General features: G+C 45.3%; 1 protein-coding gene across 5 annotated transcripts in view; it reads left to right on the top strand.

Moving 5' to 3' along the window:
• Window positions 1–14,824, top strand: part of LOC127620946 (ubiquitin-associated protein 2-like) — a 41,080-nt gene that overhangs the window by 20,491 nt on the left and 5,765 nt on the right. For all 5 annotated transcript variants that reach the window (XM_052094318.1, XM_052094315.1, XM_052094319.1 and 2 more), the window contains exons 11-22: window positions 6,965–7,151; window positions 7,554–7,758; window positions 8,031–8,266; window positions 10,140–10,327; window positions 10,905–11,034; window positions 11,194–11,233; window positions 12,963–13,098; window positions 13,208–13,265; window positions 13,366–13,555; window positions 13,711–13,802; window positions 14,552–14,602; window positions 14,702–14,777. In XM_052094318.1, coding sequence (XP_051950278.1) covers window positions 6,965–7,151; window positions 7,554–7,758; window positions 8,031–8,266; window positions 10,140–10,327; window positions 10,905–11,034; window positions 11,194–11,233; window positions 12,963–13,098; window positions 13,208–13,265; window positions 13,366–13,555; window positions 13,711–13,802; window positions 14,552–14,602; window positions 14,702–14,777 — 1,589 coding nt within the window. The remainder of the gene's footprint in view (window positions 1–6,964; window positions 7,152–7,553; window positions 7,759–8,030; window positions 8,267–10,139; window positions 10,328–10,904; window positions 11,035–11,193; window positions 11,234–12,962; window positions 13,099–13,207; window positions 13,266–13,365; window positions 13,556–13,710; window positions 13,803–14,551; window positions 14,603–14,701; window positions 14,778–14,824) is intronic.

Raw genomic sequence — 14,824 nt, 5'->3', positions numbered from 1 at the left:
CTGTTCCCTCATCTAGAGAGAACCGAGGTTACGTTAGGTAACGATACGTTCTCTTACGAGAGGTTCTCTCATATTGCGTAAGCTAGCTTACGCTACGGGAACCCATTGTCAACGCCGTGCGCGCCAAGCATCCACTGTATGAGCCCCAGGGAATTAAGGGGGAACCCGGGGGAGCCCTTATGAGTGGGGAAATAAGATTTGGCGGGCAAGAATGCGTCAGTGTTTGTGTAATATATAAGCACATAGTGGGAAGGGAACGACAGAGCGGCGGTGCCAGTCTGTGTGGAATGTGTCCCATCAGTGCAGCTCACCAGGGGAGCTGTAGCGTATTAAACCGCTAGTAGTTTTGTCTGCAGAGCGGGCACTTCCATATTGTAAAATCTGACAAATGTGGAGGGGGAAGTCCATCCCGCTGCCCCACATATGTCGTGAATGGGAATCCCGCTGGACCATGCCCACGAGGATGCCATGCCTCTAGTGGAGTGAGCCCTAATGCCCAACGGGCATGGCAGGTCTTTTGACGCGTATGCAGCAGCAATAGCATCCACTATCCATCTAGACAGTGTCTGTTTCGAGGCGGCGAGACCTTTGGTGCGCCCTCCGAACTAAACGAAAAGCTGCTCAGAGCGTCTGAAAGCGGCGGAGCGCCGTATACAATCTCAGTGCTCTGACTGGGCAAAGGAGATTGGCGTCGCGTTCACTATCGGATGCTCGTAGCGCCGATAGGGAAATGACCTGTGCTCTGAAAGGAGTACCGATCACCTTGGGAACATAGCCGTGTCTAGGTTTTAAAATGACCTTGGAGTCACTTGGTCCAAACTCAAGACACGCAGCGCTGACAGACAGCGCGTGAAGGTCTCCCACACGTTTGACTGATGACAGGGCAGTCAGAAAAACGGTTTTGAGTGAAAGGTATTTCAAAGAGGTCTATCTCTGCTCTGCCGAATAGGTGCCATAACGTCTGGGCTGTTTGAGCGTGCAGGGACCATTCCCCTGGGGGAATATTGTCTCTGGACAGTCTGTCCGGGCCGTCGTTCAGGTGGCCTGGCACGTGCGTCGCCCTCAGCGAGCGCAGGTGGCACTGGGACCAACTCAGTATGCGTTCCGTCAGATGGAAAAGGTTCCTGGATCTGACACCGCCCTGACGGTTTAGGTAGGATACCACAGATCTGTTGTCCGAACGGACCAGGACGCGGTGACCCTGAATGACCGGGAGAAGCGCATGCCGCGTGCATCGACCGCTATCATTTCCAGACAATTTATGTGAAGGAGCTTTTCCTGAACTGACCATAGGCCGAAAACCGGAGAGCCCTCGCGAGACCGCGCCTCAACCCGTGTTGGACGCTGCCTGTCGAGATGACTTTTCGGCGAGATACAGCTCCGATTGTCACTCCTCGCTGATACCACTCGGCCACTGTCCAAGGCTGCAGAGCTGAAATACAGGTCTGAGTCACCTTGATGGGCTGGCGGCCTGTGGCCCAAGCCCGGCGAGACGCGCGGGTGCTTAGCCAATGCTGAAGCGGGCGATGTGCAGTAAACCCAGCTGAAGTACTGCTGCGGCTGAGGCCATGTAACCTAGCACTCTCTGGAATTTCTTCAGAGGCGTGAGGCTGTTCATCTGAAAAGATGCGGCTAGTCGCTGAACACGGCGTGCACGCTGTGTAGATAAGCGAGCCGTCATTGCCACGGAGTCTAGTTCTATTCCCAGGAAGAAAATGGTCTGACTGGGCTGTAGTGAGCTCTTGGTCCAATTGACTGCAAGACCCAAACTGTTCAGATGGCTGAGGAGAACTGCTCTGTGAGACAGAAGCTCCATATGTGACTGAGCCATAATCAGCCAGTCGTCCAAATAGTTCAGAATTCGCAAACCCTGACTCCGCAGGGGTGCGAAGCGCCAGCATCCATGCACTTCGTGAAAGTACGCGCGTGCTAAGGACAGGCCGAACGGAAGGACGGTGTATTGATAAACCTGGCCGCCGGCTGAATCTCAAGAATGGCCTGTGACGGGATTTATCTGAATCTGAAAGTATGCATCTTTCAGATCAAGAGAAATAAACCAGTCCCCTGGCACATTACGCCGAGGAGTTTCCTGATTGTAAGCATTTTGAACGGTCTTTTGCAAGCACCTTGTTCAAAACCCTGAGATCTGATATGGGTCTGAGGCCGCCGTCTTTCTTGGGAACAAGAAAATAACGGCTGAAAAGCCCCGACTCGCTCAGAGAGGGTGGCACTTTCTCTATGGCCCTTTTGCACAGAAGGCTTGTTGTTTCTGAACGAAGCATGCACGCTGCTTCTGTGTTCACAGTGGTTTCGAGCCAGCTCTGAAGCGAGGAGGGCGGCGATCGAACTGTAGCAAATAGCCCTGTTGTATTGTGCTTAACACCCACTTGGATATCCCTGGAATAGCTTCCCACGCTTTGAAGCGTAACGCTAGAGGGTGAATGGCCAATTCGGCTCTGATTGTCGCACACAGAGCTTGAACAAAATGTGAGCGCGCTTAGTGTGTTTATGCATGATTGCTCGCAGACAGCATGAACAGGCTGTTTTGTGAGTGACTTCCGATTGGAATGAATGGGGAAAGAGTCAGATCTGTTACGTGATGCGCAAGCATAGTCATGGGCACGGGACTTACACACAGAGGAATGTTTGCTGGCCGTGGAACAGAGCGGGCAGAGAATGGGCGCCGCGACGATATCGTGGGCGCGTTTATTGACTTAGCGCCGAGCGGTTCAGTAATCGCTTTATGTGAGCGTGCTCTGGTGGGGACACGAGACATGCAGTGCTTGTGTGCAGAAGTGAACACTGGATTGTGGGCACGCTTTCTACACATAGGGCTGGTCGTGGTGACAGAGCGGCCAGAGAATGGGCGCGCAGACGCATTTGTGGGCGCTTTCATTGACTCTGACGCCGAGCGGTTCGTGAATCGCTTTATGAGAGCGTGCTCTGATAGGGGCACGGGATGTGTTATGCTTGTGTGTAGGGGCTGAACACAGGGTTGTGGGCACATTTTCTACACAAGACATGTTTGCTCTTTACAAGATTTGGGTCGCCGTGAAAACGGGCGCTTGAGTGCAGGCAAGCGGGCAGTGTCACCGGCTTGTTGGCTGCTAAATTCACCACTGCAGTAGCCTGAGAGAAGGGGACTGACGGGGCTAAGCTTTGACGGTGGTCCGCCGCGGCGGACTGAGCCGCCGCTTGTTCAACAAAGCTAGGAGGACTTCGGTTGTTCAGGTTTCAGCGCAATCTTAGGCCGAGGCCCGCGGGGGTGGTGGTCTACGGCGGCTGTCTGAGCGCGATCTGGGGCGGCCGCTCTGTCGGCGCTGGGAAGTCTGGCTTTGTTGAGCTGGGCGCTGTGAAGATGCTCGTGCAGGAGGCTGGTTACGTGGGCGGCCTGCAGAGGAGCTAGCGCGGCGAGGCAGGAAGAGATTCATGGCTTGGGTGGCTTTCTGGACTTCAAAAACGGTCAACAATGCCACTTACCGCGGAACCGAAGAGACCGGACGGAGAGAGCGGCGCTGCTGAGGAACGTGGAGCTCAGTTTCTCCCATGTCGGCTAGCGTTAGCCACAGGTGTCTCTCGGTTACAGTCAGCGAGGCCATGCACTTCCCTATAGCTTGGGCTGCAGCTTTGGTGGCGCTGAAGGGCGAGGTCCGTCAGCGCTCCTTAGATCTGTAACAGCCTCTGGGTGCCTGCCTCTCTCATCCCACTCCGAAGAAGGTCCGCTTGGAGGATCTGCAAGACGGCCATGGAATGCAGAGCAGATGCGGCTTGGCCGGCGGCGGAATAGGCGCCGCCAACACAGGCGGAAGTAGTTCTGCAGGCCTTAGACGGGAGCACTGGTTTAGACCGCCATCTCGCGGAGGGCGGGCAAAGGTGTGCTGCTACCGAATCCTCGACCGGGGATGGAAGAGTAGCCCTTCTCGGCGGTGCCGCCCACTGAAGCGAGAGCGGTGGAGACGTGGGATCGAAGTCCTGGCCGAGAGAGCGCTGCTCCACGATTTAGAGAGCTCGGCGTGGAGTTCCGGCAGGAAGGAGCGTCCGGCCGCTGGCGCCGCATGGTGATGGCTTTGAAGAAAACAGCCGCCGAGTCTGTTGGGAGCCTGCTCAGGGGCGGTGACCACTCGAGCCCGAGGTGGTCGACGGCCTGTGTGAGGAGGCGTATCAGTTCCCCTCGACCCGGCGCTGGTCCTGCTGGATTCCTGGGCCGCTGAGGAGGCTTGTGACCACCCTCGCTGTCCGAGCCATGATGGAACAGCAGCCTTTGTCCTCCGCCTCGCTCTCCGAGGTGGCAGCAGTGCGGCCGCCGGCGGCAACTGCGCGTCCCGGGGCGGGAGGGTGAACGCGATGCTCGAGGGAGGGGCTCCGGCGAGACAGTCGCTTCTAAAACCGGTTCCGCAGCCTTTGGGAGCGGCGCTTCTTCTGGCGCGGCGAAACAGAAGGCGCGCGGCAGCTCGGTTTTGCATACTTCGAGTCGAGCCCGCAGGGTCGACATCGGAAGCTCCTCGCAGAGGTCGCATCCGCCGTCAGCGAGGGCGAGCTCTGCATGCCCCAGTCCCAGGCAGACAGCGCAGATGATGTGTTGGTCTCCGGCGCTGAGAGGAGCGCGCATGAGCCGCAGGAAGTGCGAGGCATCTTTAAAAAGACGCTCGATACTCTTTTGTGAAGTTCGCTGAGGAACTTAGCTTGCTCTAATAAAGGATACGTCGCCGGATGGCGTAGCTCGCAGGATGGCTGAAGGTGGCGAAGACGGCCGGCTTCTTCGAGCGCTGTCCACGCTTGCTAGATGCCCCTCGAACGGCGACGCGGCTTCCAGTTCAGAGATGCGAAGAGCTTCGCTGAAGAGATGAAAATCAGGGTTCCAGCCTACGAACTAGGCTTATATGCACTCTAGTCATGCCCTTTTTGGCGGACTTTGATGCAGTGAGCGCGCGGACGCCTCTCATTGGATGCGAGTTCGCCCAAGCTCGTCTATAGGCTGCAGCAGTTGCCGCAGAGCAACCAATGAGCTCGCTAGCTAGCCCGCTCAAGGTCTGCAGCTGCCGCACCGCGTTGACAATGGATACAAAATTAAGGATAATTTTTTGGCTTCAATATCTCAGAAAAGATGAATCTTTCCCGTAGCGTAAGCTAGCTTACGCAATACGAGAGAACCTCTCGTAAGAGAACTATAGAAGAGACTAGGATTAGTGAGTCACAATAGCAAGACTCGCAAAAGGGGGCGTGGCATCACGATGGTGGCTCTACATCGTGATGTTGGTCAGCCATCACGATGGACGATGATATCGTCCATCGGCACAACCCTAGCATACACCCCCCTAAAGTGGCAGATACTCTGGGAGTGGTGATTTACTGCTTTTGGAAAAAGTTATGAGGCATCAACATATTACTCCCTGCTAATTCTGAGTCTGAAGGACGGAGCTTTAACTTCTATCATGAGATTATGCGAGAAAAATGTAAACTTGGTATTGGAGGAGGGCATGTTGGCTAGAATTCTAAAAAAAATGTCAAGTCTGCCTTATGCAATTCAAGATTTTACATCGATTCTATTGGACCCCCTCTAGATTGTATAGGCTTGGTCCCACCTGCTGATGATGCCAGTCAGAAGATTGAGACACAACCCAAGGTTTTTTGGCGGTTTATTAAGATCCAAGAATTTTGGTTGGCGGTTCATGAGTTTTATCTATGTCTTAGTGGGCACTCGGATTTTGTTTTGGCCCAGACTCCATGTTTTGGGCGATTGGGTGGTCATCGATGTGGGGAATAAATGCATAAAAAATTGGGTTCTGACCAGTGTAATGATCGCCCCACTGTTGAAGTGCAGATCCTCTGTGGGTCTAAAGGAAAGTTAAGGAAACAAACACAGCAACATCTCTGGAATATCTGGAAATAAAGTGGTGAAGTCTTTCTCAGATACATGTTTATTTACACAAGTGTCACGGAGAAATTACATTGCTCTAGGGAAAGCTGCTTACCGATCGAACTGCATGTATATACGGGAGTAAAGAATACACCACTTATACAGTGCATTTAAACCAGAAAGCTGCTTTCTTGAAATCTGTCGCTTTCTGGTGTATGTAAACATAGACACTGTTACATTATGTGGTCTGTGGTGAATTGTCAAAACTCATTGTAACAGACAACAAATAAAATAAGGAATTAATTTATAGTTAGACATGAATGCTAATGCACTTTTCAAATTGATGAAGAGCCATATTTAAAACTTATCTGGTTTAATAAAAAAATAACATCACTGTTCAAATGTGGGAGCAACCAATAAACTTTCGACTAAATATTGACACACCCTTTAGATGTATCATGACTGCCCAAAACAGCAATTATTGATGTTTTTAGCCCAAGGAAACACTTTGTCGACATGGCTTTAAATTTGCCTTCATAAGTATGTGGGCTAATGAGTGGCTAAAAACTGAATAGATCATGTTCACTGAACTGTCACAAAACCCTACGTTTAAATGGCGGAAGGGGTAGAATGATGTAGGTTCATGTTGTGTTTAAAATGTATAGCTGTCAAGAGTTACATTATAATAAATTTGACATTATGGCCTTTATTTTAAGACCAGTACGTCTTAAGTGCAACACTTTGTGATATGTCATATATGCAAAATCGGTGAGCATGGCCAAGGAGGTTTGCTATTTTCGTGCAAGCATGCATTAAGTATAGGCGTAAGTGGGTTGGCGAAATCGCATGATAAATGAAGACTGACCATTCAAAAGATGTTGTTAGCTAGTGTTTCATTGGAGATCATATATTTTTGTGAATGCACCCACTGTTGTGCACATTCTCCCACAGCTAGCATCAACATTCACCCAGTCCCAGTTGCCCAGGCACAATTAGTGCTCTCACGAATATTGGACAGCCATAGCACAGCACTGCACCTAATGTAGGTACTAACCCTAATTGTTATTTCAAATTTCAATTAATTCTCTTTTTCTCTGTGCTCTTCAGGGTAGATCTCAGCTCATTGATGCCTAAAGTGGCAGAGGGCGACTCCGAGCTGGCTGGTTTAGAGCTGTCATCCCCTGATACTCTCACCCAGAGTCTGGTGTTCACCAACTCCCAGCAACACTCCACCCGAGCACACACACACAGCTATGCCTCTGCTGCCGCTGGCACTTATGCGCATGCCGCAATGGTGAGGTCTAACAGACGTACAAACACATACGTACACATACTGGTTTGTAGCACAGTTTGGCACAATTTTTCTGGAGACATGTGCTTATTAAGCCAATGTGGCTATTCAGTGAGCCAATGTGGCTATTCAATGAAGATTATACAAGTTTGTCCATTTTCAGGAGTTTTTTTTTTTTAACATAGGAAAATCTTTTATTTGAGGCAAAGATATGCATTAGCCACCAGGCAAGCAAACAAACTGAAAATGAGTGATGCATTGATACTGATGCTGGTATCAGAGGGTCTTTTGGGTCATGATTAAGTTGCTTGTGCTGTATGATAAGTATTCTGTCTGAAATTAAGTGATTTAGTATTAACTATTTCTATTAATCAGTTCAATGAATATATCATCTTCTGGCTCTAGACCATGCTGGGATCCAGACTTCACCAAATTGATATACAGAAAGCAGAACCAATCAGCATGCCCCGACTCACCTCTCTGTCCAATCAGATGGCTGGGACCCTAAGCAATGGCAATGAATCTGCAGAACCCACTGCTTCAGTTCCACCTGCGCCTTTACTTATGAAGCTGAGTGAACCCAAGGAGATGCCTGTTACAACAGCTCACAGTGAGTATTACGCACACACACTGTGGTCAATATATTTTACCCTGGGGGGCTGCAAATTAAGTGTTTTTTCCATATCATATTTTCATTTATTTTTGCTCACACAGTGTTATCGGTCTATATACATGAAAACATATAGTTGCCATTATATTTCAGGAAGGGGGTCCCTCACAAGAGAATCGTAATATTTTTATTAAGGTTTTTCTTGTCATCAAAGTTTTTAATTCCCTGCGTTATAAAACACTCTTTTATTTCACACTCTTTTCTCTTTACAGTGGACCTGAAGTCCCTACCCGATCCGTCCCCCATCCTTAGTCAACTGACCCAGCATCAGAATTCAATACTCCAGTCGGACCTGCTGGCTCAGGCCCGAGACTCCGCCCCACTTCCCCCATATGATGGGCCCTCTACATCCCTGAACCCACTCTCTGAGCCTGTCATCACCACAACAGAGCCCTCACAGGCCAAAAATATCAGGCCACAGAGACGGAGAGTGCCCCCTCCCTCCAAGGTAACGAAAGTACTTGTGCTTTAATTGGAAGTGGCAATGAGGAACACCAAAATTGTGTCTGTTTGCAGATTGTGTGCGACTGCCCATTTTGGGATTTTATGGAACCGCTAACTTGTTATATGGTTGCCAAATCCCATTGTCAAAGAAAATGTGCTTTATTCAAATTGTAATTTCTTTGTTAACCCTTAAAGCTCGGATCGGCCCACCGAGAAAAACATCAAAATATAAATTACCACTGTCTTGATGAACACAAAATAGGTATTGTTTTAAAGCTTAGGTGTACTTTACAATGTGTGTAGGTATTATTACCAAAACTGAACTAGTGCTTTGAAATGTACAGACAAATCAGAAGTGTTCCATTTTGATAATTTATTAATATTTTTGTACTCCAAATATAATTGTAATCAGTAAAAGAAATCATACTAATCAAATAGCCATGTGTCATATGTCTTTGGAAAGCTCTCAAAAAGTAGAATACAACTTGTCTATTTGTTGTACTCAGACAAAAATATAGTGAGTAATAGCTAAGTGGATGTCTGGTATACATGTTACAAGTAAACGGGTGTTACTTATAAGCAACGTTTTTGCTTAAAACTTCTCAAAATATAAACAGAACATAAAATATCAATGTGCACACAGCATAATGTGCTATTTTTAACCAGATAAGTTCACTTTCCTGGATCACATGACTTCATTGGAAATGATGTAGTACATCATCCAGCATCATGCAAAGCTAAACCAGTTGTAGTAGGATACAGACAGCTGCAACCAGATGTGGAAGCTATCCAAATATGGGCAGAGAGGATCGTTCACTCGAATTACATATGGCATCAAGAACATGAGTCTCAATGATGACTCAAATGGCACAGAATAGAACTGAATGAAATCTCGTCACTCATGCTTGCATTCTTTGGAGCGGGAGCGAGCATACCCTTAGTGATTGTTGTATTTTCATGTGTAATTGGTTCTTATGCACAATTATGTTTTATATTTAGAGAGGCTTTTGGAACTTGGAAAGGTTTTGGACCATAGGATACATTTTTTTATTTCTTTTGATTGCTTTGATGTATTAAGACAACATTTTACTCCATTATAGTTGACATGACTAGGAACAAAACAAAAGCAGTTTTTCAGAGCTACCTTATTTCCACCCTGAGATACAGTACAGTGCAAAAGTTTTAGGCACTTGTGGAAAAATGTTCAAAGTGAGGATTTCTTAAAAAAAATGACATAGTTTTCATTATTCAGATAACGTCATACAAAGTCCAGTAAACAGAAAAATAGCTAAATCAATATTTGTTGTGAACACTTGTGCCTTCAAAACTGCAGTAATTCTCCTACTTACACCTGGACACAGTTTTTCTTGGTTGTTGGCAGATAAGATGTTCCAAGCTTCTTGGAGAATTCGCCACAGTTGTTTTATTTGTCTCAATTGCTTGTCTCTTTGTGTAATCCCAAACTCTCTATATGTTCAGTGGGGGGCTCTGTGAGGGCAATGCCATCTGTTACAGGGCTCCCTGTTCTTCTATTCTATTTGCAAAAGGAATTTTTGGGAGTATAACATTAATATTTCCTATTGACACTAAAGCTGAAGATATCAATAACCATCTTAAGACAACATTTTTTGTGAAACATCTTATGTGCCTAAGAATTTTGCACAGTACTGTAGATGATGTCAAATCAGAAACATACTTTTAAAAAAAGTTCATTTTTTGCTCAAGTTTTATTGTGATTTTTCAGCAATTTCTTAGGCTGAAAGCTGTAAGCCTTTGTTTCTGTGGCATTAAGTTGTAAGCCCAAAATTAGTCAATCTTTAAAAACGCCTTCTGAGCTTAAAGTTTTAACGAACAAGCCATTGGGTTTTGATTGCCAGATCCCGTCTTCAGCAGTAGAGATGCCAGGCTCTACTGATGTTTCTGGGCTGAATGTGCAGTTTGGTGCACTGGATTTTGGATCCGAGGCCACTGTGGAGAATCTCAACCAATCAGAGACTAGTTGTCAGGAACCTGTGGTTGCTGCTCAAACCCAGAGCAACCTGTACTCCAAACCCAGTACCATCAGGTTTATCTGTCCACCTGTATATCTCTCCTGTTCTAAGCTAATGTTTGATTGTTCAGTTAAATTGCTGATACTTAAGGAATTGTATATCCCAAAATCTGTTATTATTTACTCAACCTCATGTCATTCTAAAGCTTTTTGACTGACTTTCTTTCGTGAAACACAAAAGAATGTCTGAGCTGCTCTTTTCTGTTCAGTGAAAGTGAATGGGCAAAAAAGTACCATAAAAGTCAACTATATGCCTTGTACCCTGTATTCCAAGTGTTCTGTTGCCATACAATAGCTTAATATGGAACTGTTATATTGTGGAAATCTTGATAGACTGACGTGGTCACAATTGACTTCCATTGTATGCAAAAGCAGCTTAGACGTTGTACAAAAAAATTCTAATGTGTTTCACAGATGAAAGTCAAAACAGGTTTGAAATGACATGTGATTTTTCCTTTAAGTGAACCGTTGCTATTTACAGTTCCATCATTCATGGTACAGTTTGTTGTAAACTTATTTATTTGTGACCTTAAGTGTCTTAATGCATTTCTAATCAGAGTTTCTTCCTATGTGTATCGTCTCATCATTATAGTGATTCTCTAGGTGGTTTGCCTCCAGCAGTGATGGAGTCCAGTTACCCCTCGTTGGGTTTATCCAGCACTCCTGCTATGGCTCCCTCTTCTGCCACCAAAGTGGAGTCATCGGCTACCAACCCTCACAGCGTATGACCAACTACCCATTCATATCTTTTTAAATATGGGTTTTAATTTTTAAAATGAATACCCAATATGAATCTTCCTTACCAAAACCTTTCTATAGTATAATTGCTATTAATAAATGAGATGTTAGTATGCCTGACAGCTGAATCATTTTACCTACAGAATGGATTCAGTGAAATGAGGACATCTAGCACACAGGAAGGTATGTGAGATCTGCGTTATGCTTGTCTGTTGCACATTTCAGTAAGGCATCCTGATTTGTGCCTGCCAGGTAGAGACAAGGCCCTATCCCCAAAAACTAACTTTATTGAGCCTCCAAAATACACTTACACCTTTGTTCTGCTAAGGTGTTTGTTTGGCGATATTTCTTATGTTCCTGCACATCCCTGAAATTCTTTACCTAGGAGAATAAAAAAAAAAAAGTTCATTGATGATAGGTTGTCGATACAATCAAATATCGATATATCGCAGTACTTTTCTCAAGATATTGTATCGATACTTTAGGACCATATATCAGTATTTATATTAAACTATTTGTGTATTCATATCATGTGTACATGCAACAAAGTTGGCACACTGTTAATTCTAAATAATTGAATGAGCTTAACGAGACAAATGTGATTCTTCGAGCTACATGCTCTTCAGACATCAGTATGTAATTGAAATATTCCCAAATGAATTGGAATTGATTTGTAAATGAATCAAATTATGATATCGTGATGCATCTCAATATATCAAATCGTAACTGGAGTATTACATTATTGATGATTGGTTAAAACCGGATGTGGTTTGGACGTGAAGTTCTTAATTTACAATGCCTTGTCCCAGCTGAGGAAAATGTAGCTAGCTATGTTACTGGCTTAATAGGATAGTTCACCCAAAAATGTAAATTCTTCTGTAATTTACTCACCCTCATCCCAGATGTGTATGAATTTCTTCTTCTGAACAAGATTTTTTAGAAGAATATTTCAGCTCTGTAGCTCCATATAATGCATGTGAATGGTGGCCAGAACTTTGAAGCTCCAAAAAGCATATAAAGGCAGCAAAATAAATCCATAAGACTCCTTTGGTTAAATCCATATCTTCTGAAGCAATATAGTAGGTGCGTGAGAAACGGATAAATATTTTAGTAATATTTTACCATAAATCTCCACTTTCACTTTCTTTTGTTTTTAACGTACTGGGAAGGGAGGAGAATTTATAGTAAAAAAGGACTGATATTGATCTGTTTCTCACCCACACCTATCATATCGCTACTGAAGATATAGGTTTAAATAATAAAGTATACAAACAAACAAACAAACAAAAACCACTGGTGTCTTATGGGTTACTTTTATGCTGCATTAATGTGATTTTTGGAGCTTCAAAATGTTGGTCACCATTCACTTGCATTGTATGGACCTACAGAGCTGAAATATTCTTTAAAAGTCTTCATTTGCACGTAGTATAATCGCAGTCTTCATTCACCCAGGGTGCTTCAGTTTGTTCAGGATAGAAAAGTTAAGCTTCTTCCAAAAAATAAATTATATTTAAAAGGGACAGACAGGGCACCTAGCGTCTATCTGCATGTCCTAATTGGGCACAGCACATCAAGTCTCCAGAGTAAAGTAATTTTTCTGTCATCACTAAAATTGAAATGTGGATGGGTATTCTAGACCAAGGAGATTTCGGTGTGGGTGGAGGTATACCGTATGATGCAACCAGCTAGAAACAGTATATTGTATCCAATGTCATGGTCCACTTGTTGCTTGGGACAAAAACTAATTTTAACATGAAAGCGAGTGTAATTGCTTCCATTGCTTGTTTACGGTACCACGTTGGTGACAATTTAGATCAGATTACCCAATTTTAACAAGACTTTAAATCTTTATTAAGCAAATTCGTAGCGTAAACAAACATTTGCGACATTTCTTGCCCTTGTCTTCCTGCAGCTGCTCCGTCCAGCACCCCACAGTGCGTGTCCACAGCTCTCTCTGGCGAGAACAGCTTGACATCTACATTACTCCAATCTTCCTCCACCTCAACAGCAGCACCTGCTCTCAGCACAGCTCCTCCCTCTCTTAGCAGGTACTACCTCCCCTCTGGAATTATCGTCGAATTAATTATTCATGAGAAAACAGGTGACACTTTCCAGCTGATGTTATTAGTAATTTAATGGATTTTTTTATTTCATCAGTCACATGAGCAGTGTTAACTCTCTCGGATCTTCAGCGCCTGCCAGCTCTTCCCTGAGTGTAAGTACTCTCAACCCGAGGTACTCTGGTTCATGATTTAAAAATAAATGGATCTGAGTGACTGGACCATTATTAATTGACTGTAAATTGCTTCCTCCAGTCACAGATGGGTGCTGACGTGAGCGGGAGCCTGCCCGTGTTTTCCGGCTCTCTGTCAAATGTGTCCAGCTCGGCAAGCAACTCAAATGGACTAAATGCTGCAACTCAGAGCCTCTCTGCTAACGGCACATCTGCTCCCTCTGCTGGCCGATCTGCACCACTGCAGCCCTCCAACACCTCCAGCACCTCTGGTCAGTCAGTGACTGTTAAAGTGTTGATTATAGTGCAGATGAAATGTTTGCAATGTTTTTATTGTTTGGACCAACAAACTAACTGTTTGAAAAGTATGTGCATTCAATTAAGTATTTAAATGGTCATTAACACATACATTTTTCTGTGTCTTCAGGTAAAGCTCCTCCGAACCTGGCTCAAGGTGTCCCGCCTCTCCTGGCCAGTCAGTACATCATGGGTCCTGGTGGCCTCCTTCCTGCTTATCCAGTTAGTATATGGCTGCTCTGCACTCCCATTCATTAAGCAAAGATGTAATATCAATTACATTTATGTGAGCTGTTTACATTAACAAGAAATGTTTCTCGGGGGCCTGGGTAGCTTAGAGAGTATTGACACTGACTTGCACCCCTGGAATCACAAGTTCGAATCCAGGGTGTGCTGAGTGACTCCAGCCAAGTCTCCCAAGCAACCAAAATTGGCCCGGTTGCTATGGAGGGTGCAGTAACATGGGGTAATGATTAGCGGTTCTTGCTCTGAATGGGTCATGGTAGGTTGTGCGTGGATTGCGGAGAGTATGAACCTCCACGTGCTGTGAGTCTCCGCGGTGTCATGCACAATGAGCCACGTGATGAGATGCGCGGATTGACGGTCTCAGAAGTGGAGGCAACTGAGACTTGTCCTCTGCCACCCGGATTGAGGTAACTGGATTGAGTAACCGCGCCACCACGAGGACCTACTAAGTAGTGGGAATCGGGTATTCCAAATTGGGAAGAAATAGGGGATTAAAAAAGATATATATATATATTTCTCACCTACCTTTTGTACCTTGTATAATAACATAAGTTAACGATACAGTCTTAAGTCAAAAGGCTAATAGCTAAGCAATTCCTTTACATTAGAAACCAAAAAATGATATACCTTGTCTGATCGATTTTAATGCAGTAATTCAAATGACAGTTACGAAGCTGCATGTGTCTCTCTTTCTGATCGCTTTACATGTTGTTTCATTCCTAAAGCCAATCTATGGATATGAAGACATGCAGATGATGCAGTCACGTATGCCCATGGTGAGGATTTCACCCATTTCTTCACTAACACACTGCATTTGGCTGTTTGCAATGCCCTGTTTTCATGTGTTTTCATTTTTATTTGTCACTCCTCTGCAGGATTATTATGGAATGACATTCCCTGGTACAGCACTAGCTGGTAGAGATGGCGGATTAGCAAGCAATCCATACTCTGGTAAGTAGTCCACAATTCAGGGTTATTGTCTCATTGCAAGGACTGGT

The sequence above is a fragment of the Xyrauchen texanus genome, chromosome 27 (assembly GCF_025860055.1).
Source record: "Xyrauchen texanus isolate HMW12.3.18 chromosome 27, RBS_HiC_50CHRs, whole genome shotgun sequence".
Classification (NCBI taxonomy): domain Eukaryota; kingdom Metazoa; phylum Chordata; class Actinopteri; order Cypriniformes; family Catostomidae; genus Xyrauchen; species Xyrauchen texanus.
Note: the sequence above shows the minus strand (reverse complement) of the source record. Positions and strands in the feature narration are given on the sequence as shown.